We start from the raw sequence: 27,636 nt of genomic DNA, 5'->3' as shown, positions 1-27,636 counted from the left end.
CAATGCAGCAGTTACTTCTTGGGAACAAAGTAGAGCCTCAAGTGAAAGGCAGCACAACTCGGAGGGCCTTGATGGATCTCCTGCTTAACAAAAATGGATCTGATGACAGAGAAGCCTGCAGAGGAAGTGACTCACCTTCTCCACATCTTGATCTGGCTGTAATTTTAGCTTAATACTCAGGATGGCTGCCTAGAAAATACAAAAAAAGTTGTGTATTTAGGAAAACACCACCACAGCGGATAAATGGGCATTATTCCAAAGCAAAGTATATATGCTGTTGCACAAATTTTTAATGTGTTAATTATTTCTGTTATATTTTCAAGTACAATTCATATAAACATTTGGTCACATACATTCCACTTCTAAATGTACAAGAACGCTCCTGGCAGAGCTGCGTATTCCGAGCAGCAGCATAGCCCGGAGCAAAAATTAAAGATCAAGCTGTCTGGCAGAAAGAGAGCAAGTGAGCGAAAGTCAAGTGCTTGGACAAGATCAGCTCAGATGGATATCTTCTATGGATATAATTGTAAAAAACACCAGGCCCACTGCACCTTTCCGAGTCAACTTTATCCATCTTGCTGTGCCTTTTGAATTTGGTAAAATGGTTGCATTTTGTGAAAGCAACTCAAGACCTAAAAGACCCTGAAATCAAGAGGGCTTAGTTTTTATAATTTCTGCGTAGCTCCACACCCCTGAAAGTGCTAAGGTTCACCACAGCCAGAGAGACAGTAAGAACTGTATTTTTCCCTTTTGTGACAGCTACAAATCTTTGATAAGCCAAGACCGGCCGCGTTCACGAATGAACTCCAAATCGGTATCTTCTGGAGAGGAGGAACCTCTGCCGTGGCGAAGCGCTGTAACTCAGGCTGCGAGAAGAACTGGTTCAGCCACCGTCTCTCCTGCCCCAGCCTGGGGATTACAGAAACGTATGGAGATCTAACTGTACATTGCTTGGGAGGCATAGACACTAATTAGGATTTTAAGCAGTTAGTAGTGCCTAATTTCTGTAGTGTGTGAGAATACTTGGATCTCAAATACAGAATAAGCATATAATGGCTTTCTTTAATACAGTGTATTGTTCCAGTAAACGGAGGAATAAGAGGAAGGAGCCTTCTAGCGCAGTTATGTGTTAGTACTGACGTAACTGTGAGCGAGGTAACAAGGAGGTTTTACATGAAGTGTCCTTCTAATTACTTTGCAAAGTCAGGCTGGATTTTCCAAAACGGTTGGAAACAGTGTTTGAAAACACGACGGCGCTGCCCCTACCGCAGCATGCACGCAATGCTAAGCAGCAACAGGACGGAGTACGTAACGACCCGAGGGCACCAATGCCCATTTATTCAGATGAGGATAAAAACAGTATAGCAGGGCTTAGAGGAAACATTCTTATCTTCAACGGGTTTCTCTGCTGTCTGTGATTGATTTTGCTTTGAGAGAAAGATCATGAAAATGATGGATTTGTTTGTCAAAATAGTTGCATTTTAGAACCGTGTTATTTGTTCGAATATGTAAACAAACATAATCCAGTAAAAAATGTACATTCCCCCCAAGCAAACGCAAACTTCACCTGCATGAAACCTTTATAGAATAATTTAACCAGAAAAATAACCTCAGTGGGGGTAGGAGCACACCCTGAAACACATTTTCTGTGATCTCTCCTAGCATTCAAAGGACGCCTCAACTGAACTCGGCACTGGAAGCACATGTTCTGCAGACCCAGCCAAGCAACGCAGCCAAAGCCTACCAGCTCATCCAAGCATTGCTCCCAGCAAAAGCTGGGGATTACGTTACCTTCTGGGAAATTCAAGCGTGTAGTTCATCCACTGCATCAGAGACTGAGTGTACAAGAGCAGACAACCAACACACACCATGTAAGTTCAATCTTACTGTCCAGAAAGAACAGAGATACCCACCTATCATGGGGAAACTTTTTTTTTTCCCCTGTTTGTTTTGTTTTGGGTTTGGTTTGGGGGGGTTTGGGGTTTTGGGGCTTTTTTGGAGGGTTGTTTTTTTTAACACAAAACGAACGCTGCGTCACTGGCAGTCCAGGCTTCATCCCCAAAAGAGAAATCAACAGCAGAGCTTTAAGCGACACACGCAGGAGCTAACGTTCATGCAGTGACTGCATGCTACAAGCCAGACAGCGAACAGAAAGGCGCACTGTCATTTCTCAGCCCAGCTAAATCTTCAACCAAATCTCTCTCTTACTCCAGACTTTATAACTATTCCACCTGTTTAGAGGCCAATGTGCTTCTCTGCTCCACAAGCACTTTTCTCTCAAATTATCAGATTAACATCACAAAGTTCAAGCTGAGTAATTATGCTCAACTTGCATACCAGCTGAAGGCTGCTACTTCTGTTTTGGACCTGAAGAAGGGGTTTGGGTCTCCAAAGCTTTGGCAGCTGCTTTTATTTCCCTCCCAGCTATCTGTTTGCTGAATTAAAAAAAAAGAAAAAAAAAAAGACTTGCAACTCTCAAAATCTTGTTTCACCATTTGATCTCATTACCACCTTTTATTAAACAAGTAATCCGTTAGTTTTAACACGCAAGCATGCAATGGTTTCCCTAATAGCTTTTTAATGTTCACATGCATGCTCAGACTAACCTAATCACAGAACTGTTATCAAAATGGCATAGTTTTATCTCCATCTCTATTAACCATACGGGTGACTTAATCAGATAAACACGCGCCGTGTCAGGTTAGGTCTTCCTCTTTTACTGGACGTGTATTCTACCCTGTACCAAAGGGTGGAGAGCAACGAATATTCCTTTAGCCAAAGCGTGGGGAGACGTTGCCTTCCAGCCCCCGCTGCGGCAGCCCCAGCTCACACCACCACCGCTGCTGCGGCTCAGAGGGACTTCGGGCAAATCACACAAGCTGGGGTTTAGCATCATTTTAACACCACCCAGCCGAAGCCGGTGACGGAGCAGTCGGACAAACCGCGCTGCCGGCAGAAACTTCGCGCAGCGGGGAACGCCGTCAGCGGCGGGGCAGCGGCCTCGTCCGTGCACAAAGCCAAACGGGGAAGGAGAGGCGTGACCTGGGTCCTGGGGACAAACAGCCAGGCTGGATTGCAGGGTGTAGTTACATGGGCTGGCTGGCTGAACTGCGAGGACAACTGAGATAAAATCAGCGCGTTTACAATAGGAATAATAAGAGAAGAGATATGAGTAACTGTAATAAAGATGAAAGTGTTTGGCAGCTGTGTCTGTGGTCTCAACTTCGAGCTATTTTAAGGTTTTGTTTTGTTATTATCATGTTTTGAATTGTTTCACTCCACAAACAAGTTTTGTGTAAAACGACCCTATTTTTAACAGTCTGTTCGTAGATGATAAGATCTCCAGAAAAGCAACACCTCATTCGCAGGCTCATTTTGTAGTTAGAAAACAAACGCTTTAATTAGGCAGAGAGCCTGCTGTAACTGAGATGGTGAGAATCCCCCTCCCCACCCAAGAAACACGCATTTCCCATCTGCGGCTCCAAGCTGTGCTGGAAGAGGGGCCGGGGTAGCTGGAAGCTTGCAATCGTGTTAATCCAACTGCGGATCCTCAGACTCAGGTTGGATCAGCAGGGCAACAAAAGTCCTGAGCAGCAAATACCTCCCCGGCCTCACCAGCTGATCAGTAAGAGCAAAAAACCCCGCTACGACGTGGGAACATGGAAAAGCTCTGGCGAACGCTAACATATTGTCAGCTTATCAGGGTCTAACTCGTCGTCCCTCAAACTATAACGAGAAGGTGTTATAGTCCTGACTGGTGGCACAAGGGGCCTTTTCACAAGAATACATTTCATACGTAGAGAGTTTCTAGCAGGTAATCTAATAACAGCAAAGAACTAGCATTATTAGCATTATTGCCACACATAAAAGTGTTTAACCTATACTAAAACCCTCCTGCCCCAGATCCTAACAGAAATATGGGAAAGGTTGGTCCCAGTCTTGCCTTGCGTCCCCCAAGCGTATACGGGACAAGCGCACAATGAAGCCACTGCTTAGTACAGGAGAAAAGGTGACGACCCATTGCCTGATTCAAATCCCATCAAAGTTCGTGAGTCTTCTCATTGTCCTTGGGCAGCTCTGAGTCATTCTTTGATTTAATTACGGGGAAAGCAAAAGTCATATTTGGACATTTTGTAATAGTTTTGTTTCCCAAGGTTAAACACCTGAAAATGTAGCGAAGGAGGGTTGGATGAGGATGGGGAAGAATTCAAAGCTGGGCATACGACATTCAAGTCTGTCTAAAATGCGTGTAGGCGCATTGACCATAGGATGGGGGAAGTTACCCAAATCTGACGCATTCAGGCCAAGCCACGAGCACCAGACCACTCTTCCAGTCATGCAATTGCAAAAACAAGAGTATGGGAAAATGGGGGTGTTTTGAAGTGAACACACAAGCCCAGAGCACCCTGCACCAATACCTGATCCTCTCTACTTGTTTTGAAAGCAATTGGCTCCCTCTCATCTAAAAATGACTATTCTTTCCATATACAGTACGAAGCGCAGGAAGCCACACAAGATCTTATCTGCAAGGGCATGTGCACTTGGGTGGCGTCTACACTGACAATTTAGGCAATTTTCCCACGGTGGGGTTAGCATCAGAGGAATAACCTTTTCTGGTAGCACTGCTTGGAGTGATCGTGCAGGACAGACACAAATGGTTTCTGATGACTCCTGCATTACTTAGCTCTGCTGCAAGCAAGTTGGGACAACACAAAGGTGAATATGCCTGTGCCTGACTTAGTGGAGTATTTCTGAACCAAGGGCGAAGGAATTTCTGAAAACCCATAGAACAGACCAAACAACAGAACGAGACTTTGCAGAGGAGGATCCAATGTCAACTCTAAGAAAATCACAGTGATCAAAGCCTGGATACATAATAAAGGTAGAAATAATTGAGTAAAGGGCATACCACGTATTAATCATTGGGAACATCTGTTTCGTGTTTTGGAATCACTCATTTCAAACTTGCGGCTAATCAGCTTTGCTCAGACTCTCAGAGGGCATCACTGCACAGTGTATGACATCAGGTTAGAGGTTTAATTACTTCCTGCTTAAAGAGCATACAATGTACACAGCTGTCTTCAGGAAGATCTTCAGAAACAAGGAAAACATGAGATTTCCCAGGTCCACTTTCCAGAGAGCATGCACATGTTTTATAAGGAGCGAGACCGTCAAAATGAAGTAGTGACAGGTTACTCATATCTAAAGAATTTGAGGTAGAGGGAGAGAAGTAAAAGTCGAGGTTGGAATATGCGTGTGCACAGGTGAAGGGAAGAGGGAACTGAAACGAACGCTTCCGTGATTTGTCTTCCTCAGGTCACTCAAAGCAGTTTGAAACCTGGTTTAACTGGGCAGCGCATCCTCACAACTGGGTGCTCCTCCAGCACCGCCCAAGTTTCCTGCGCACACAGGCCTCCCACCTTCACCAGATCCTCCAGACCCAGACGCTCTGTACGGCTGGATCTGCTGCACGCCCACACCTCTGCTCCAAGAGCCCGCTTGCTTGACGAGACCCCAGAAATGCCGGCAGTAGGCGCAGAATACTACCATCTGAATTATGATTTCCCAGCGACACTCAAGCTCCTTCCCAACCACTCCACCAGACAGATGCCCATAGCAGAAGCGGCTCTAGAAGACGCGGTGTTTGGGAGCAGACGGCAGAGTGGTCCATGGCCTGCAGGCTGGCTACCTCTCTTCTGGAGTGGCATGAATCTAGCAGGCAACGTGCCACTAAAACTGTCCCTTAGCAGTAGATTAAGTTAGTAGGAAAAAAGGGTTGAGACTGACATCATCATCTTGACGTGAGAAACATCCTCTGTAACCTTGTTTTTCTTATCGATTATTATTTTTAGTTTAAAAGAAACAAGGAAATTCAAACACACACACTTTAAAATACAGTCAGAGTTGAACAAGCCTTTGTAATTAAGGTGGTGAATGGGGGAAAGAAGCAACATCAGAGACATTTTCATCATCCTGAGAACAGCTCAAAAAAGTCAGAGTGAAGAAATCCAAAATCTGAATATCCATTAATGTGCTCAATCAATCTTAACACTGTATTGACAGATTTGCAAAAATACACCGCGCGTACTCAAGCACCATGTATGAAGCAGGATGACAAACGGTGACATCTCTGAATCGGTGTTCAAAACACCACTACGCTGAAAACTGAAGGTCATGTTGGTGATTGAACCATGCATTTCTACACCTCAGCATATTTGTATTCCTTTAGGTTTAACTCCTTGGTCAACCATCCTTTCTACCTAATTAATAAATTACTTCTGTAGTTGCATGAATTGCTGACAAAAACTTTGATTTCTGTGTCTACAGAGCTTTTTCTCTGGGTACTCCAAGTTATTTTATGACAAATTTTAACAACTGAATTTTAACAGGTAATCCACATTATCTTAATTGAAAGAGCAAACAGTAACGGAATTTAACATGTAGAATCAACCTTCATTATTTGTAGAAATTAATGGATGAAACATTAGTAGAAAAAATACACTTTGCTTTTGAAAACAGAGAAATCTGGATGGACAACAACCAAAAAACCTGTTAAAAATGAAATACTCCCTGTCCCCCTAACAGCTTGGTCCAATATTCTTGTTTAACAACCAAACAGATGAAGGGGAGAAAAATGCCGCTCGTCACTGACGCAGAGGAGTCGGAGTGGGAGCTCTCTCAGGCCCAAGAATATTTCTGGTTGTCAGAGGCTAAAAAGATTATTTATTGTTTCCTTCCTAAACCCAGCTCCACTGCCACCTGTTCAGAATTTACTATAAAGCTGTTAAACAAGACAAGAACTTTGATGCTGACTGTGAAAACAAGTTTCACTGTATCTGACCCGAGCAGCACTCACTACTGATCCAGAAGCAAAGGAATTTGATTTTTTTTCTTTAAGCACAGCTATCTTTTTACCTTTATAAGCTGTTTAAAAAAATGTAAATAAAATAACTCAGTGGACAATAGAGGGCATTCATCCCACAGAAAGACAGCCGCCACCCTTAGACATGAAATATCGCAGCACATTAAGTCATGAGACCCCGCTAATCAAAGCTGACAGGGCCCTGAATGTGATTTCTGCTGAGACTTAGCGATATCATGGGGCACTGAAGCATGCACAGCCTGCCAGACTGCCCCTGTTCATGTGACAATGGCTTTTATTCCCGAAAGGGGCCTGCGAGTGACAAGAGTCCCCTTTGTCTTTGGGCTCCCGCATTCGCGGTGCAAGAGAGGTTCATTCAACCAGCCCCAGACACTCTTTGAAAGGCTGAAGTGTAACATAAGATGACCATGAAACACTAGCTTGCCTTCTGCCTACCCCTCATTCTTCTCAAGCACAGCCTGGCCTATTCAGGGCCTCTCACAGACTCGCTCGCACTGCATTACCCCCGGTCTGCTGAATCCCTCATTGTCCCGGCCCCACCAGCAGCCATCGCCCTTCCCACAGAGCCGTCCACCCGCCGGCCCGAGCAGGCTCCGGGACAGCCCGGGTCGAGGGCGGCGTGGAGCCACGGCCCGTGGCTCCGGAGGGCTTCTGAGGAGGGGACAAAGCCGCCGCATTTCACCTGAAACTACCTGAGCGGGAACGTTAAACCCTCCCGCCTCTTCGCGCCACGGAGCGCAGCCCCGGCAGCCCCTTGCGCAGCTCCAGAGCGCCCTGCACGGCCCCACGCTGCCATACCCCTCCAGCAGCTGCAAACCCCCGTCACAAAAGAATGGATAAAAACCCCAAACGGGCCAGGCGCCTCAAAAACCCACTTGGACGTCCCTGCTTGTTCCTTTAACTCCCACTGTATCAGCTTGTTTTCCTGCATCATGGGAGCACTAGTGCCATCCGCTGGCCAGCGCTCCCCATCAGGTGCCTCCTCACCACAGCCATGATTTTACGCTGCTAAATCAGAAGTTGCCTCCACCTGCGCCATCTTCCACCGCCCCCACCTCCGCCTGTACACAGCTGATGATTTTCCTGCCGCCCCCACGGCACCCGCCTGCCGCGATGCACAAACTGGTTCAGCTTTTGACCAGCTCTACTAAAACAAGGCATACAGGGAGGGCCAAGTGCACTTCAGAAACAAAAAACCACCATGGCCGTCCCCAGGGATCTCTGGGATCTCGTTTTCTGAAGAGATCTTTCTCCAAAACCTCTGTGAGGGAAAGGAGCCTTCACCCCCAGGGCAGAGCTCCACGGTTCGCACACCACAGTAGGAAATGCATCAAAACAGGCAAAGGGAATCACGTGCTCTAGAATACATGCATGGTGTCTTATGGTAAATACAGCGAGAAAATAAATAATGATAGCAAGGATTTACAAGGATTTCTGTCCTTTCAGGTGAGAGACAGAAGAGCCCAAAAGCCTACATGTGAATCTGCTTTACTGCCCCATCTGAAAGACGGGGAAGAGAAGGACGAACAGACAGGCCCCAGCCCACTGCAAGTGCTCAGAGCCCTAGTTCCAGGTTTTTTGGGGTTAGTCGCTGTGAACTTAGGTATGATCAGTCCCCAAGGGCAGTAAAAGATTTCCTGTTATTCTTGAAGATAATTCTATTCATCCTTCTGGCAACAAAACAAAACTAGAAGAAAGTTATGGCTGAGAGTAAGCAACAGTTGAGGTTTCCTGTTCTTCACACTGGGAATGACTAGTAAATGAGCTTTTCTGTGGAAGAAAGAACAGAAAAACAATTCCACCAAAAAAAATAATTTAGAGCTTTCCAAAACCAGATCTAGAAAGAACTGCATTTCTAATGACAACAATAAATATCTTTGGAGCCATGAACTTAAAAATCACAGTTGAATACAGTTAAATACTACATTTCTGTTAGGGTTTTCAAATGCTCACGTTGAAAAACTTACTGAGCAAAAGAGTAAGTTTCAAGCAGCTACCTGTGACCTTCCCATCAAATATGAAATATCCTTGTTTCAGTATTCAAAGAAATCAACAAGAATGGAATCCCACGGTCTCACTTGGGAATTCAGCTTTACTGAAGAACAGGATTTTAAAAACACCATTTGACTCTTTTTCTTTTGCTAAACAAGATCAAGCTGTTCTACGCCATCGAAGTGAACCATCTTCCTTTGAGAAAAACAAACCTATGGTTTTTGCCTTTAAAAAAAAATAAAAGCATTAACAGTATTGTAGTTTGCTCACGAGAACACTCGCAAGGCTACCAAGACATCGGGGTGATGCCAGAGATACTGCAAGTACTCTAAACCACAGGGTAAAACATATCAAATTCTGGGTTTGGTGAACTCCTGCCGGTGTCAGCCACTCGAACTCAAATGCATGAGTAGTAACACATTTTGAATATGAGCCTCAACAGTAAAAAGGCTTTGAAACTCCTCAAACCGAGAACCCTTTGGTTAGGGTAATCACGTGGGAACGGAGAGATTTTCCAACCCCTCCTGACTGCAGGCAGATTGGACATAGCACAGCAGGTCCATGGCCAACTACTAAAACCCCTTCTTTTCTTGCCAAGGACAAGGAAAATAAGAAAGAACACAACCACCCCCTTAAATTCTCCAAATTAAACCCTATTAACCTATTACTTTCGAAGGTCAAAACAGGGGTGGAGGAAGGATTCACTGGCATTCTGTACTCAGCCATTAGAAAAAATGAGGTTGAAGGCAGCCTACTCGTGTACACGGGAAGACCACGCTAAGCTCTACCATTCACAGTGTGCAGCTGCTGCGATGAAACAGAATTCACATTGAAATGCATCCAAAAAAAGGACACAGACATTAACAGCGAACTAGAGAGCTGGGTAGGTAAATTTATTTGAAAGACATGACCCACCTCTTTGTAATTGCCCTTGTGATAAAGATGACTGACGTGTCCAAGCAAATAGTTCCGGTCTGCTGTATGGAGCTGGTAAATGCTAATCAGAGGGTCAAGAAGATTAGCTGGGCACTGGGCTAGTATTCTGAGCACACGGGCCTGCAGCTTCTTCAGCTTGATGCCAGACTGGGGGGAAAAAAAAAAAAAATCAAACACAGATTTAGTAAAGATGGCTACAATTCAATGGCAGTTGAAAATGCAGCTTGTTTAAACAGTGGAATAAGCCAATTCCTTGGGAAGGGATTCTCCAATTTCCCCATGGAGTCTGCAAGCAGAAATCAGAACAATATGATACACATTTTTGTCAGAGCATCCAATTTAAAAACGTTAAATGTTTGCAGGATAATTCTGGAAAAGACATATGGCCTTGTGCAAAAGTAAAATATGAAACTGGAAAAATGCCCTCTTTTACTAGCACAGCTATTTAGAAATTCTCCCCTCTAATTCCCAGCAGAAAATCTTTGAATCCAGTGACTCCCCTCAAGGGAGATCTCACCTATCAGGCATAAGAATTCAATTTTCATTCCCAGGCTGGCTCCTGGGTGCAAGAAGGGCAGGAAAAGCAAAAGCATCGTCAAAAGACGCACAGATACAAGTATTAATAATAATTAAGTATTAATCCTTGTGTTCCTACACGATCATTCTCTTAGGACACAGGAATTGCAGTGCCAGCAGCCCTTCACTGCACTTTGCAGATACTGTAACGGCAGAGCTCAACATTTAAAAGGAGCCATTTGGAAAAATGGGAAATGAAACAACACAAATACGTATCTTGCAGGTCAGAGCCAAAAGCATACAAAAAAGAGAAAACCTCAGTAGGTCAGAATATATGAAGGCATAAGGAATGGTAAACATTAGGATGTATAATTTGATGACCCAACGTTACAAAGCTAATCATTCAGCTGCCGAAGAGTCATACTGTTACCATTTTCTGCATTCCCGATGATAAAAGCTCCCCACCATATGGCAGGAGTTAAGCAATCGTACAGGCTTCTATTTGCAGAACTGGAAGAATACGCAGAGTAGATTACTGCAATTGGTTTTATCCTGACAGCAGGGATGTGAGTCCAGTGGGAAAGCCTCCAGCCCAGCAAAGGCTGCAAGATCAGCGCTTGATCAAAGTGGTTTGATCTGGAAAGATGGAAATCCCAGCTTGGGAGGGGAAACAGAGCTCTCGCATCACAGCTTCTAATATTAATTTCATTTTCAGGCCAGCGTACAACAGATAACATCATCTCAGTACGAATTTCACACCTCGTCACACCGTGTTTGTATGAGACTATAGAGAAGACGCTGGACTATGGAATAAAGTGAAATTGGGGACACTTGAGGGACATGAAAATCAATTGCCCTCTCCTTTCTCCCGGCTCTCTGGCTCTCTCTTTTTCTAACCTGTTGAACAGCAGGATGCTCTTTTATCCAAAGCTGCAGCTCGGCGGTGATGTAATACCCGAGGGAATGCCCCTTCCCCTTCCAGTCACCGCTGCTCTCCAGCATGTCCAGCAGTCCTGCCAGCGGGTCCTCCAGTCCCGCAAAGCCCCGCCTGATTTCTTCCTTGAGCTGCTGAGATACAAAACCACATTGTCATGTACAAAAAGATTAGTGAATCCTCCCTTCCCCCAGCTGAACACAAAGCTTTATTTTTTTTAATTTAATCTATTCAGAGAGGTAACTGTTGCTATTCAGCCACCATCCGCGCCTCCAGTGACTTTTCATGTCATTACAGATTCCTTCATGGCTCACTGCACCTCAAACCCAATGGGAAAAGCAGCAATTGTCCACACTAATTATCCCATAAAGACAGAGAAGTTGTTCTGTGGGGCAGACAAAGGGGCTTGGGATTTGGGGGAGGGGGAGAAAAGTGAGCTGGAGAAAGGGGTGTTATTAGGAAAATGGCAATATTGAAGGGAGATAACCGGGCTCAAAAACCTCCTCATCTTCTCACAGACTTCCAAGTAATAAAGCATATAAACCCCTCCTCCTCATTCTTGTACCACAAACTTTCATATTTGACCTTACACCTGCTTCATCCACGGTGGCATAACGCTCCTCACCGTAACAGGAATATTGGGGAGCACCAAAATCGCTTGGATTTTACACACAAAATTAAAGAGAAGGAACCATCAGAGTTCAAGCTCTGTCAGATTACTGCAAACGTGTACTGCTTTCCTCCAAACCTACCCGAGCAGGGTATTTTCTGTCGACTACCTACTGCCGCTGCGCGTCAGGCACCGCGCACCTCCGCAAGCCTAAAGGCCGCACGAAGGGGCTCGGGACATGGGAAAACTCCACGCCATAAATCTTAGGAATCCCAGGGTGATGTGTTTAGAAATGTGAAGGAATTGGACGCTCACTTTGTGAATGTTAATAGGCTACTTACTACCCATCTGGTAGAAGTGATAAATTAGCAGTACTGAGCAATATCTTTATAATGTTTACATTAGAAGTAGTTTCCAAGGAGCTCGGAGGGTTGGCAGGGTGAAGAAGTGGCATCCTTCAGTACCCACACAGGACCTTTCACCGCCCGGTACATGTGCTGGCGTGGAGCAAGGCAAAAGCAGAGACAGAAAACAAGAAATCACTAAGAGCAGCTGCTCTCTTTCTTTTCTGGCTAAAAAGCAAAATCCAAAAGATGCTCATTCCCGCCTGCAGCCAGCACTTGTAATTTACTGTATATGATGGCCCCGGCCGTAGCTTCCAATGGAAACAACATAAAGTTTGAAGAACGACATGGAAAACAAACAAAAAAATCTACAGAAAATTTGCCAATGAATTTGTTCTTTTTTATTCATCGACAATATTTACTGGAAGGCAGTTATTTTCCATAGTGTCTTTCATGTCTGGAAAAACCACAAAACCTATCGTTTATGACAGAAACTGTTTCTTTCTCACTAGATTATCAAATGCAGTAGGAAAAAGCTGATGACTAACAAAGATGTGACTTCAGATAACAGATTTCTCCCTCTAAGTATTTTTCCCTGTGGTGAGAATTTGCGATGTTAAACATAGGGCTCCAACTTCGCTGCGAGATTCAGCAGAAGGAAGAGGCAAGCTCTTATCCAGCCACAAATATCCAACACAACAGCCAAAGGAAAACAAAGCAACTCGCCAACTAAATTGCACTGTTTATAAACGGCCTCTCTTCTTTTTTTCTCCCCCCCCGGCCTCCTCAAAGCCCCACTTCAGCACATTTAGAGTGAAGAAGAGCTTTCACCGCACCGCTCAGCTCCTCCTTAGGCTGGAGTCAGAGCCCGGGCTTTGGCAGGAGGGACTCCAGCAGACACCGGGTCCTGCGAGAGCACGAGCCTGCTTTCACAGGCAGAGCATCTCCAAGCACCGACACAACTGCCCGGAGCGCTGACTGTTGTTAGCTAGAGCGAGCCTTGCCTTTGTACCCGCTAGACTTTGACAAGCAGGGGAAAAGCCTTCTTCAAAGCTTCCTAGCAATCTGAAGACTTCAACTACGGTATGTATAGTTTGAGGGGGAAAAAAAACCAAAGAAAAAAAAGGCATGAGACACCTAAATCAGAGAGGAAAGAGTGTTGTGCTGCCTGGCTCATCTCTCTGCCAGAGAAGAATTCCTCTCAAACGTGTAATTGCCATTTCCATTTCAATTGATTCCCATGGCAGGGAACGCTCCTTGGGGGATTTCTATAGCCTGACAGACCATGGGAATAGGAAAATTTTGCTGATGCTCAAACTACACACTCCATTCAGTTTTGGTCCCTTATTTCTAGTTACACAGCTCGGGGCAGTCTGCTGACGCTTCTTGGTTATTCCAAAACTGTCTTTCCTATGTAGGAAACGACCGCTTCTTATAACCACGTTCCAGAACCGAGGTCGTGCCATGGGCAGATACCCTCCTTCTGTGCGTGGTCACTGATCTGGGACCAACGGGCTGATTCACACCAGTTAACAGACAGCATTGACTCACATTCACGCACAGCGAAAGGCAAAGCAGCTCCCTGCCATTTAACTGTCAATGGAGCAGACAGAGTTGTATTTAAGTCATTGATTTGACCCGGACAGTTGGGTGGCGGCAGCAGCACCGCACACCTCGAGCTGCACACGGAGGCCAGGGCAGCAGCTGCCTCTGCAAAAAGTGCCTACGCTTGCTGTGGGTGCACTGCACATCCGAAGGGCTGCGATGCCCTGAGCGTGGATTAGCCCATCCCGGTGCCAGCGTGACGAGCACCTGTCAGAAACCACGGGGGACGTTCATGCGGTACTCCCCACCTTAGAGGCGGCTGCTGCCGTGCCGCCACCTGGTCCCACCACAGCCCTCCTCATCCCTCTAACCAGGCTTCCCTCGTCGTTCAGAAACGCGTCCTCCAGCTTCAAAACACGCTTCTGCCCGCGCCCGCAGCCGTGCGGTGCTGCCCGAAGCCGGGCCCGCGGGGGACAGACCTGCCGCCCCGGGGAGCTGCAGCCCGCGCACTCCGCAAAACCACGCGTCTCGCTGGGGGGACCGTTCCTGAAGCAAACGCATGGAACAAGCGGAGCTGCAAGCGTGACTCATGGGGATCCTCAAGCTTTTCCACTCTCAGCAGGAAAGCTGCGGTGCTCGCAGCCCACGGACACGTCGATGGGAGGCTCTGTCTTTTTCAGAGTATTTTTCTTCACCATCCACACAGGTCCCAGGGTACACAATACAGAGATTTTGATGATTACTCTTTCCTACTGTTGTTTTGTGGGATTAACTGCCCTCAAGACCTAACAAATAATATTTTTTTTTCTCCAACTCTAACAAAACTTAATAGAAAGCTCAAGGCTTCAGAGTTGCTGAGCTCAAGTCTATGTCAGTGACTGACCATTTGGAAAGGGACCTCTCACGCTGCGTTTCCAGTTGTTGAATTATTCCGGCTGGGAACCACAGACTATCAGTAATGGAAAGTCTAAGTGCGGCAGACAAGGACGATGACTAAATGCTCCAGACACCTAGGATGGAGCACACAGGCCGAGGTACCAGCCACGCCGGCCATGGCACACAGGACACATTCCACGTGGCTATGTGGTGAGCTGCAGGTTTTTGGGTCTTTTAGAAAAAAAACATCTCAGCTATGAACCTGCCTGAACAGCACTGAGTTAAACATGGGAAACTCACCACAAAGCCGATGCATCTAGTGTTTTCCTTAGTTTTCAAGCTCCCAAATTTAGATGAAGTATATTTTACTCCCTATGAGAAATCTCCACGTAGAGCCCAAAGGGTGCTGTATAAAAATATAGCGCTAATTTTAGACAGGCGGTGTAAATTGCATTCACCACTCTAAAAGGCAAAATCAAACCAAATCAGAAAAAATAGTAAAAATACTTTGAATACGAAGGCTTTGATATCATTCCACTTGGCAAAGAGCACTTTTCTACTGACTTCAACCTTCATTTTTCCAGCTACTAGAAATATTCTTCCCCCTCCCCCAAAGATCTTCCATTTAATGGACAAGAAAAAGTGTTTAAAAGAAAACAAAAGCAACTTTGATTTTTTTTCCCTCTGTAACTCAGTGCTGTAAACTTCAGCTCTTTCATACGAGCCCCTGAGCTGCTTCCCATCACCCAGCGCTACCTTTTCTTTTCACTTCTTGCTGCAAATGCACAGGCTCTTCCCCTGCGTGCTGGAACTGAAAGCAATCGTGAAGAATTGCAGGTCTGACCTAAGCGGTCCGCGTCTGGACATGCTCTGCATGCAGTTATTAACTGCAGCGTGGAGGGGAGGCTCGGCCTTACCTTCTTCATCTCTTTCTTTGTCCAGAGAAGCTGAAGGGTTTTCAGCAATAGGAGTGGGTCCTGGGCTGGAGGAGGGGGGGGAGAGAGAGAGGGAGAGAGAGAAAAGGGGGGAGAAAAACAAAACAAAACAGATTTATTGGCTCTGTACAGGCAGCCTAGACACACTGGTGCATTGTTTCACCGAAGAGAAATCAGCTACTCCATGCCACTGTGTTTGAAACCACCAACCTCCCAACTGTCAGTCAGGATTAAAGCGCTAAAATCCCTCACTCTGAAATCCTAACAAAATAACAGTCATCATCCATGCATGGCTTTAACTAAACACCCACGCGGGCTCAAATACTGAAAAGCTGTATTGGTGCATTTACAACTAAATCATGCTGCTGCTACACAGCAAATACATCCCCACCGGTGCCCCCGCCGCTCCCCCCTTTTAATATCAAACCAAAATGGTCCTGGAACAGCAAGCATCTTGCACAGGTTGGAAAGGATCATCAACACGCTCATTTTTAAATGAAATGGCTCTAAAGTGTTAACCTCATCGCAACCTGTGGATGGAAGACGCGAGTGGGTGAATTTACGGGAAGATCAGCCTCAGTTGGCTCGGCGAGCGCCGGGCAGGCTTTGCGCGCCGGGGAGCCGAGCCTGCCCGCGCCCGGCCGGCCGCGCGGGGCCGGCAGCAGGCCGGGCTCTGCCGGGACTCAGGCAGGATGGTGGCTGAGGAAGAGGAAAGATGAAATCCTGCTGTGATTAGTGGCAAGGCTGAAAAAGAGGGTGATGAGTTATTTCAAAAGAAGGTTATTTGGAATTTTTCTCTTTGACTTTTTACCTAGTTATTTGAGAACTTGCAGTCAGTTGTTATTTTGAGTCTATTGCCATTCATCATACCAGCATTATTCATCGTACCGGTATTTCTGAACCAAATGTTTAGGAATATTTCATTTTAAAAGCAGTAACATTTTTGATATCTGGTTCTATTCAATTCACAGCCATTTACTTATGAAACCATGACTCAGGATATTCTGAACGAAAATCTTCTACTGCATCAACAGTTTAAATGTGAAGAATGAATTTAAAACTCTGAACGAGTTCTCCAAAAACACTCCTCGTGTGTTTAATGCACCTCCTCTTACATCTTCATAAAGCCAAAAGAATAACGTTAAACTGAAAAGGAAACATCTTTGCAATCGCCTTCCGCGTTCTACAGTTCCTAAATAGCTCATTTCCAAATGCTAGATTTCTTGCTTAGTATCCTGTCTCACTTCATATTTCAGGTCACAAAAAGCTACTTCAACTGTGAAAAGCTCTACCTCATCCAACTAAACCCTGAAGCACTGCGCTTATAAAATATTTCAAGTAGCGAGCTGATTACTGGCCGAGCCAAGTGAATGATATCCACCATTATCCACTAACCTCTGGGAAACACCAGCCAAAGTAAAAATGCCACATTTACAATTCATAAGATAATATTTTCTCTCATCTCTGGTTGTTCTGAAATCTTGAACTCTGCGAACACTGGCTGTTCTCAGCTACTGCTTCTCCATTGGAAAAAGAAAAGTCTCTTTTTACAACAAAACGGAAGAAAATCCAGATCCCTTCTCCCTTCAAAATTACCAACTCACAGTCAAATTCAGCCCGTGTGCATGCATATGTGCACGCTCTCCTCTTGGCCTGGCTCCCAAAGAAACTTATACACACACAGGGAAAAAAAATCAGAGCGCAACCCAGTGTGTAACCAGAGACACTGTAAATCTGACCTGTGATGAACGCAGTGAACGAGCCGGACTGATGCAGGAAACGAGAGCAGTGGGGACAGCAGTGCTTCACCTCAGATACAGCCAATAATTCAACTTGTTAAAAAGCTTTCTAAACCTCAGTCAACAAAACAAGCCCTTTTCGTACGTGACTTTTTCATACCTTACCTCCCTGTAACTGAAATCTGATCTCACCGCTATTTCAGCGCGCAGACACATGAAAACGGTCTCTCCAGTCAATTTTAAACGACTCAGCATGTTGCCAGCCTGCCACTGTGCAAGCACGGGTAAGTAGGATACAACCTTCCCCCTCCCCAAGCCCTGGAAGTGAAGGCACCCAAAATGTAGTTATTTCTATGAAATGTCTCAGGACGCTGCCGAGCCCCGGCGTCGGGCAGCCAGGCCAGCGTCGAACCGCTGGGGCAGGAGAAGGTCAACCATGGGGAGGGCAACCACCCATCTTCTTGCATGACCTGACCAAAAGGGTTTGCTCTCCATTCAGTCTGTGCGTAAGAAAGAGGCAAATCCCACCCAATTCTCCAGAATGGGGATTGAACAAGAAGAGAAAACACTGAAATATTAACCACGGTACGCTGGTGTCGGAACAGTGCTGCTTCCTTCCTTACCTCGTAAAGCCTTGGAAGTACCTCAGGATGAAATGTAGTCAGAGGCTACACATAACAAAATGACTGAGGAGCAGATACTCCTAGAACCAAACATAAACGAGGGCATAAAGCAACGCTATGCTTTCACCTAGTCCCACCAGAGTGGAAAGCCACTGCAGGACCTTGAGCTACCCTCCAGCTAGGACAGAACATGTAAATGTGAAGGTCCACCTCATTTTGGCTACTGAAAGACATGAAGAATTCCTCTATTCTTCCTCCTGCAGGACCGCTTTGGGCAACTGGCCTCCTCTTGGTTCTCCTGGGACCCCTAAAGAGTGAAAATGACTGTCTTTGGCACAGATAATAAAGCAATAACAGTAATGTTACGTTCCCATTGGAATACCAGATAGGATCCCACTCATCCACATCCGAGAAGGAACCAGAGAAGCAGCAGAAAATTCATGCCAAGGATATCCGAGGAAAAAGGACAGGACCTTACGAGGAGTTTCATAAGCCCTCTAGAACAAATTTGGAGAGCAGACGATTGCTCAACACAAAAGGGAGAGAGGAAGAAATACAAGGGAAGGAAGAACAAAACAAAGCGACTGAAAACCAAATGGTCATAACTGAACCACAAATGCATCTGGGCTCAACGCAGAGGACAAGAACAGGAAAATTCTGGAGCGACCTCCAGCCGCAGTAGTCAGAGCGAGAAGCAGCAATTACTAAGATACATGCATTAAAACAGTGACTGAACAGTGCCTGCAAAAGCAAGGATGGGCCACTGAGGCCAGAAAAACGCCTTCATATGTCACACCAAGAACACCCAGAATCGCCACTTCTAAAGAAAAGTTAAATTCTGCAGAGAGACTTACATCCTGAAGAGATACCCAGCTATTAGCAGGGGTCATTCAATGAGCAAAACAAACAAAACAAGGACGAGGCCGTGTAAAACAGCATAAAAAACCAGTGTGGCAAGTAGGAGAGCATCTGCTCTCCCGGCTCCCAGCTGTGAGCAGCCACGGACGGCCAGGTCTACCATGCTCCCAAACTGGAGGGGCTGAGACGCGCCCCAGGCAGCTGATGCCATTCAGTTCCCAGACCAGGCTCCAAGAGAAGGTGCTCAGCCTGACACTGATCCTCCACAGCTCCAAAAAAGTGGGTTGCAGACCATCTGGCAAAGCTTCACCAAAGCAAGGTTATAGCACTTGGGTGGAGATCTCCAGAAGACACATCTGCACCCGCTCCATCAAGACACAAAACCCCGATTTCTTCATCAGACAGTATGTATGAACATAGTATGTTCCTGTTTTAATAACTTTGATATTTCCTTTCAACATTTTTCATTCTGAAAATAAATTTCCTCTGCCTTGAATCTGGCACCAAAATTGGAGGAGATGGTAAATCAAATCTTTTCCAGTTCTCAATATCTGTGGTTACATTTCAAAACCATATAAACCACAAGGCTTATATTTTTGAGTTAGAAAAGTGCCTTTGAGGAAAGCCATAAACTACTTTCTGTTCATTCTCTCTTTTTCCTTTGCGCATACATCACTCAAAACCTGCTGTGATCACAACAAAAGCGGTGCCCGCGGGCTGGTGAGGTAAAGCAGTGGATTTGCTATTGCGTCCTTGCAAAATTCTGCTGCATTATTCACCGGTTCGGCTGAAACGCCCTGGCAAGAGAAACCCGCTTTCTGACCGAGGCTCCTCGTGCGTCTTGCACGGGCAAAGTGAGACATCCAACCCCAGAGGTGGAATTTACCAACGAAAAAAATCTCTCAACGCTTTTTCTTTGTGACAAAAGCCATTAAATGCCCCATGGCCCGAGACTCGGAAGAATTACAGTTAACTAATTAAAAGATAGAGAATGAAAAAATAAAAATCCCCCCAAAAAAGGAGGCTAATGTGACTGAAATGCAGGATCACACCCACCAAGCAGTCAACTGCAGCTGAAATGCATGGACAGGAAAGGTCAAGAACAAAATGCTAACGTTTAAGTCTTCTTTAGGCAGACAGCTTATACCTCTGCCTTGCAAATTAACAGGATTTTCATAAATGTTTAATGTAACATATAACAAATCCAAGCCACCCAGCAAACAATTGGTGAATTTTTACTATTATCTACTGTTTTGTGGGCCTTCTGCCCCAATAAATCCCTGAAATCTGTCCTCTGGGGAAACTCCTGTTAATCTCAACAAGCCTTTGAGGTATTTTTCTGAAAGGAAAAGAAAGGTTCTAGATATTTCAGTGTCGCCAGAAGCGCAGCTAGCCCATTTCCACTTAAAAACCAAACTACATAACTGTACAGGCAATGCCTAACCTGGGGGGGGGGGGAGCAGAGTTATTCAGCCAGCTCCTGTTTCAGCAGCATGATGGGTCCACCCAACCCTCTGTAACTGAAATGACATCAGAAAACCAGCAAAGAGCATGCTCTGTGGCTTAAGAATTACTCCAAGTCGCTTATCAAAACCTACTTTGTCTCATTTTTTTTCAGAAACGTGTCCGTTGTTCACACCGAGCATCTGCTAATTTTCTAGAAGAGAAGGCTGATAGGCAACAGAAGTAATATCACTTTGGTCATCCAAAAAAGGAACAGATACATTTTCTAGTGACAAATTTTGAAGCTCTAAGAACAAGCTGATTTAATTAAAGACGCCAAATTCCTCCATAAAAACTCACAGGTTTTTACACCTTCTAGGTTTTCTTGCTGTGCCTACTTTTAATGAACACACGTAACATAAATAAACCTTCCAATCTTGTTTAAGTATTTTTGAGCTTGAGGAAATGATTCCCTATGGAATTCCTCCTAACAATGTGAAATGACATTTAAAAGACACTAAAACAATTTTAGAATACAGGTAATACGCAATACACATTGTAAAATTCTGGGTTGTAATTAAAAAAAAAAGAGGAAGTAGATACAATAAAGAAACAAAAGGTAACGTGCTATATTATTTCAAAATAAGTAAAAAGACTTCAGAAAAAGCATGTCTATGTGAATACGTGGGTATTAGCCGGCAGTGCATGGCAGTGCCATTCTTCTTTTGCTTTGTAGGAGGCTTTTTCAGTAATTTGTTCTTACTCGGATTTATCCCAGGGTCTGGGGAGAGATATCTAACGTGCTACATAAGCATGGAGTGGGTAAAGGTGTCATACATCCTAGAATTAACTGTCACCAACAAAAACAGATATGATGGAAATGAATCATTTTTTTAAAAAAAAAGTTAGGATTATGCTATTGCAACAGTTTGGTTCTGCCACAATACCCCTCGCGCTAAAGACTTGCCTTCAAGAGACGCTTAACACCGACAGCAATTGCGAGCCTCCAATAAATCCAGGAACAAAACGGGGAAATCTCTTTGAAAACAGAAGTTCAGAGGACGAGAGACCACCCGCTGCCCCAGAGCATCTCTGTGAAGCACGTTCCCCAGAGCTGGGAACTTTGGGCAACTGAGTGCCATCAGACGGCATGTACGGGACACCCAGGGGATCAGGTCCCGTCAGCATGGGTTTGTGAAAGGCAGGTCCTGCTTGACTGACCTGATCTCCTTCTGTGACAAGGTGACCACTTAGTGGATGAGGGAAAGGCTGTGAATGTTGTCTACCTGGGCTTTAATAAAGCCTTTGACACCATTTCCCACAGCATTCTGCTGGAGAAACCGGCTGCTCATGGCTTGGACAGGAGTACTCTTCGCTGGGTAAAAAACTGGCTGGATGGCTGGGCCCAAAGAGTGGTGGTGAATGGAGTCAAATCCAGCTGGTGGCCCGTCACCAGTTGTGTCCCCAGGGCTCGGTGTTGTGCCAGTTCTGTTTAATATCTTTATCAGTGATCCTGATGAGGTGATCGAGTCAGTTTGCAGACGAAACCAAGTTGGGTGGGAGCGTTGATCTGCTGGAGGGCAGGGAGGCTCTGCAGAGGGCCCTGGCCAGGCCGGGTCGATGGGCCCAGGCCCCGGGGTGAGGGTCAGCAAGGCTCAGGGCCGGGTCCTGCACTTGGGTCACAGCAACCCCAGGCACCGCTGCAGGCGTGGGGAGGAGCGGCTGGGAGCTGCCCGGGGGAAAGGGCCTGGGGGTGCTGGTCGACAGCCGCTGGACATGAGCCAGCAGGGTGCCCAGGTGGCCAAGAGGGCCAATGGCATCCTGGCTGGTATCAGGAACAGTGTGGCCAGCAGGAGCAGGGAGGTGATGGTCCCCCTGCGCTGGGCACTGGTGAGGCCGCCCCTCGAATGCTGTGCTCAGCGCTGGGCCCCGCACCCCAAGGCGGCCATGGAGGGGCTGGAGCGTGGCCAGAGCAGGGCAGCGAGGCTGGGGCAGGGGCTGGAGCACAAGGCTGGGGAGGAGCGGCTGGGGGAGCTGGGGGGGCTCAGCCTGGAGAAGAGGAGGCTGAGGGGAGCCCTCATCGCTCTCTGCAACGGCCTGAAAGGAGGCTGGAGCCGGGGGGGTCGGTCTCTGCTCCCCAGTAACAAGCGATGGGACGAGAGGGAACGGCCTCAAGCTGCGCCAGGGCAGGTTTGGGTTGGGTATTGGGGAAAACTTCTTCCCCCAAAGGGCTGCCAGGCCCTGGCCCAGGCTGCCCAGGGCAGGGGCTGAGTCCCCATCCCTGGGGGTATTTAAAAGCCGGGGAGATGTGGTGCTGAGGGCCATGGTTTAGTGGTGGCCTTGGCAGTGCTGGGTTAACGGTTGGACTCGATGATCTTAAGGGTCTTTTCCAACCTAAACGATTCTATGGTTCTATGATTCTAACTTCTTGCTTATTACTGTTTCTTTTGGAGTAACTGTCATGTTTCCATCGTAGGTGTATCCAGTTAAAATATAACCTTGCAGCAGGGTTAATGTAACTCTCTTCCTTGGTTTCAGAGGGAGGGAAGAGCAAAGGGTAATTAGTGCACCAAAAGCTGCAAAAGACAGAGGCGGGACGCGGGCTTTTTAGCCGGTCAGAACTTGATAGATGCAATATCCCGAGAAGTGGGTTTGTCGCTATTGCTGCTCCATCCCCCTTGCACCAACCCATTCTCCAGTTCTTATTGAGAACACGTGTTCTAAATGACATTTAATGGCATTGCTGTAATTTGCCTGTATTTTTTCAAACAGTGCCAAGGATTGTATTTCCTACTTCACCCAAAATGAAACACAACCTCTGCTTGCTTTGTGTCCGTGCTGATACAGGAGTGCAGCTGAGACAGCCACCGTTTTCTGCAAATCCAAGGTCACTTTTTCCCTGCTCTCAACCAATTCACTTTCTGAATATAAAAGTCACAAAGGGTTTTGCTTAATAGACATGGCACTGTACCAAATAAGTTATAACGGAGTGAAGTACTACATAAAAATGTAGTTTTCCCCATAAAGAATCAAAACCCAAACAACTTAGCAAGCAGCCAAGAAGGCAGAGCTCCAGACTACCGAGAAACCACGATAAGAAGGTCAGTACCAAAGCAAGGGCTTTAGCAACCCTTTGGCAACCACCGTGTTTGCCCTGTATTCTCCGTACACTCCCGTGCCCCAAACACACGTTGCTCCAGCGAGGTCTGGGTCCACCCCTAAGCCGTGGCTGCGGGGCCAGGCACACGTGAGTGTCTGTGGATGCTGCTGGCGCCGCCGGGGCCCGGCGCCCGCAGGGCTTCTCCCCAGACGAGCACTCAACAACCGTACTCTCGGGGACGGGGAGGTGAGCGCGGACCGGTGCAGGCAGCGCACCCTGTGCATCAATTATCCAACGAGCGTCCACGTCATCTTCTGACCAGATCTGCAAGTTCACCTGAACCGCGGGGGTCTACGGCTCCTGGATACCTTGTCATTACCAGTTAAATTGTCTACAGTTGTCTCAAGGGAGATTGATTTTTTCAGGAATATCACTCCAATAACACCACGACCAGGATGAACTTCCAATGCATCCTTCTCCACCCCTGCACATTACCTTTAAATGGAAATTAGCACTCTCTTGGGGATGGGGAGGATTTTCACTCACAAGAGTGTCCGCTCCTATTTCAGACGCGCCTGCACCAAAGAGGTGAAAGGCTCTTTAATATTTTCTCATGGCAGAGTCTGTGTCTTAGGAAAAACAGATATTTCCAGGAATGATAACAGTTCACTTCCAAGAACACTGTGACTAAGGAGTAACCACTCGGTGATTCATCCTGATCTCCACCGACTGCAGGGATGAGACTCCCACTCAGAATAAAAGCACCCCAGAGCGATTTGCTCGCAGTGAAATGTCTCCCGTACCAGTGTCTGCAGACAGGCAGAGGAATGCTGCCATAAGAGCCTGATCAATTTAAATGTTAATTACATCCCACCACTGAATCCTCCAGCGCAAAATTTACAAGAGGATCAGATGTCACAAAAGTATTTCATTTCAGAAGCAATAAATTGCTCTGCTTTAGCACAATTTCTAGGGCTCCAAAATTCACTCACCATGCCCAGCTACCATTCCTTAACTGCATCTCCGCAAAAGACAAATATGCTTTTTAAACGTATAACTATGTGGGTTTAGCGGAACTCAAACAACAAGGAAATGAAGCAACAAGACGGAGAGGGTCCTTCTTTATAAGGTACGGCTGGCTCACTCCAGCCTTTGGCTTGGTTTCCAATTTTAGCTACAGCTTTCTAATCGACAGAGCTTTGAACTCCACCGCACAGAATGCTTCAGATCTCAGAAGGGAAGTAACCGCATGCAGCTACCGCAGTCTTAAAAACCCCATACACCACACACCTCCCCTATAATTTTAGCATTAAAGATTTAGCCTTTTGGGAGGTCTGTGAGTCTAGGTTCACCAAAGGAAAAGTATTCATTACTTGTTCCTCCTGTTCGTCATTCACACATTCAGATTCACCTTCTGCACTAACACAGCCAGTGGAATAACTGCACCAGACAGGACGAACAAAAAAGGAGGAAAAAAAGCCCAAAACTCAGTAAGTTCCTCACTTGTATCACTTGATTATGAACATCAGCTCATTTTCAGTAGCCAGAATCCTCATTTAACGGGAATGGTTCCTTATTTCTCCGTTTGTCGACCAGCTGTGACTGTTGTGAACCATTTCTTCCAGCCCTGTGATGCCCTTCCATGACAGTCATCTACTGCCGCGTGCCAGAGGAGAGGAGAGCTGTAGGCCATGGCTGGGTTTCCCCCCCGTCTCTCTACAGCAGATGAAGTACCCCACGGCTGGAATCGTCACTGAAACAGAGGTGTTCACATCACCTAACGCACTGCCACGATGCGGTCCAGACAAGAATTCGAACTGCAGAACCGGTTTATGCTTTGGTTCATAGGCCATACAAAAAAGTCAGGTCAACCCAAACCAATTCCCCCTACCCCAGTTCTCTCCCTGTATCAAAAGCAGGGGGCAAAGCTTCATTTCAATTCAAAGGAGACAGCAGGAATATTTTGCTTCACTTTAGGGGGGGGGTCAGTATCTAGACGCTTATCTTCTGGTGGTTCTTCACCATCTTTCAGACAGACCTGATTTAATAGAAACATCTAATTCAATTATGTGCCTGGCATGTAGGACAGCGAGGTACAGGCCAGCAAGGCCTGAATTGTAGTCTCTGGTTTTGATCTACTGTATTAATGTGACAGCATACAATACTATACCACAGGGTTAGCTCTACTAATTGTATTTTCTCTCAACACCCTTGCAAAGCGTATCACAGCATCTGGCTGCGCGTTCAATGCTGATTTCATGTTTCTCATTTGATTCTTCTAGAGAAAAGCTGGAATTCCTCAGGTGCCACTAGCTGAGCCCACACCTTCCTGGGATCACTGTGTTAAGCCATACCTTGGTCTATACGGCCGACTATACCACTCCTGAAATGTCAAAATTTAGAGCTGAAACAGAAATGCGGCTGGAGAATGAGTTGCACAGGCAGAACGCAGAGAGGGAAACTGCCACGCTGGAGAGGAGAAAGGGAAATGGAGAACAGCGGGTAGAGTAAAAGTGTACTGAAAGCAATACAAGTTTTTCTAGAAAAAGAACCCATTCTTTCTCAATGGCAGTAAAAGTCCTTCTTTTACTAAGGGCAAAAGAGATCGCTTCCATTCTGAGAAATTTGAGTTATGAAAACATAATAGGAAACCTCAAAATTTCACTAATACATGCTCTATTTCTCAGCGAGTCAGAAGTTCACATTCTTCTAACGCAACCTCCCAACTAAAAACAATCCCCACACTTCAAGCAAAAGAATAATAAAGCACACATATGCTTCTTATAAAACAATCCTTACAAATAACCATGGGGTTTGTTTTCATAATGGCTAAAATTCATCATTTCCCCCCCCAAAACACAGATCAAACAAAATGCACTCTCATTAAATGAAAAGGCTTGCTTCTCTCAGCAGAAGAGCCAGTAACATTTTCCTCTTATTTTCTTGGTGCTTTTTGTCAATGAAGAGAAAGGAGAGCTGCTTACCAGACACGGCCGCGGAAGGCAGGCAGGCGCAGCGCGCCTCCACGCCGGCACCCGGACGAGGACCGTCCTCTCCCCGACCCCACATCAGCCCCAAGGGGCACTCACGCTCCTCTCCCGCTTAGCCCCTACGGACACCTGAACAGCAACATCGAGGCATCGCACGCGGCGGGGGAGCAGGAGATGCCCTTCAGATCTGGTGTCAACTAAAGAAATAAAAATGAAACCTAAGCAAGAAGTTACCCAGCTTTGGGAACACCCTCACGCAGTGCCCGAGATCACCCGCTCTCAGGGAGCAGAAACATCCCTTCGCCTTGCAGTGGCAAAGGAGAGCATCTCACACCATCTCACACCAACACGCACGTGGGGTCACCACCTCAAACGAACAGAAGTCATTTTTGGATAGTTTCAATACACCCTGGCCTGACAAGGAGAAGTGCACCTATTTTTACATAAGTGGCAATTCTAAAAATAATACTAAGAAGTTGCTTTCTAGGCAGGTAATGAAATCAAAAGTAATAGAAGGCTAAAAATATAACAATCGTTAGCCTTTTGCAAGTAATTGGCAACACTTTTAATGGTTTCCTCATCTGTTAGAGGGGCTATAACCTCAACATCAAGGGTGATTAAGCACCGAGATGACAATACAACCCCTGGCAGAGGAGGACTCGGAGCTGCGGACTGACGGGAGTTGGGGCACGCACGGGAGGGGAGGACAGCAGCGCGCTCCCTCATGCCCTTCGGATTTTTTACAGCCTCTCCCTACACCTTCACCGCCAGGCACAGCCAGAGAGGCGACTGACGGCACTGAGCTCGGTGGATCCCCGTCCTGCCGAACCATGGCTTATGTTCTTGTGTTCAAACCGATGTAAGCAAAAAACAGTTTCATCATAAAATATTTCTTCTCCCTCAAAAATTCAGCCAAGCTATTTTTACTTACTTTAGCCAACAGCTTCATGCATTTTTTCAGTGACAAAGAGAAATGGTTTTCGTTCCCAGGAAACACCTCAGTGTTGGGGAGGGAAGGGCCGGGAGCGAGTCACCGCGCTCCCAGAAGCACTGGCACCACTCGCTGCCGCGGACCGAGCCCCTTCGCACGTCCCACCGCCTCACCGCGCCTCCGCCAGCCCCGCACAGACGGCATCTGTCGCAGCCAGGGCACAGTCAATGCCCGACACTAAGTTAATGGCACTTTCACGGGAACGGAAATTCAGGACTTTAAAAACAACATTTAAAACAACATTCCAGAAAACTAACAATTTCTTCTTTCAAGCTTATCGATCCTGCAAAGGTGAAGAAAACTAATATTGTCCAGGATAAA

The 27,636-nt window shown here is 46.2% G+C and overlaps 1 protein-coding gene across 1 annotated transcript in view; it reads right to left on the bottom strand.

Annotated features, from left to right (window-relative positions):
* Positions 1-27,636, bottom strand: part of EXD3 (exonuclease 3'-5' domain containing 3) — a gene marked incomplete at its 3' end in the record, with an annotated part of 300,929 nt that overhangs the window by 188,016 nt on the left and 85,277 nt on the right. Inside the window, exons 7-10 of the mRNA XM_082327142.1 lie at positions 15,554-15,618; positions 11,225-11,392; positions 9,791-9,958; positions 136-189 (exon numbers count right to left, since the gene is read on the bottom strand). Coding sequence (XP_082183268.1) covers positions 136-189; positions 9,791-9,958; positions 11,225-11,392; positions 15,554-15,618 — 455 coding nt within the window. The remainder of the gene's footprint in view (positions 1-135; positions 190-9,790; positions 9,959-11,224; positions 11,393-15,553; positions 15,619-27,636) is intronic.

This window comes from Platalea leucorodia (assembly GCF_965183815.1).
Source record: "Platalea leucorodia genome assembly, chromosome: 15".
Classification (NCBI taxonomy): Eukaryota; Metazoa; Chordata; class Aves; order Pelecaniformes; family Threskiornithidae; genus Platalea; species Platalea leucorodia.
The sequence above is the reverse complement of the archived record's forward strand: the minus strand, read 5'-3'. Positions and strand labels throughout refer to the sequence as shown.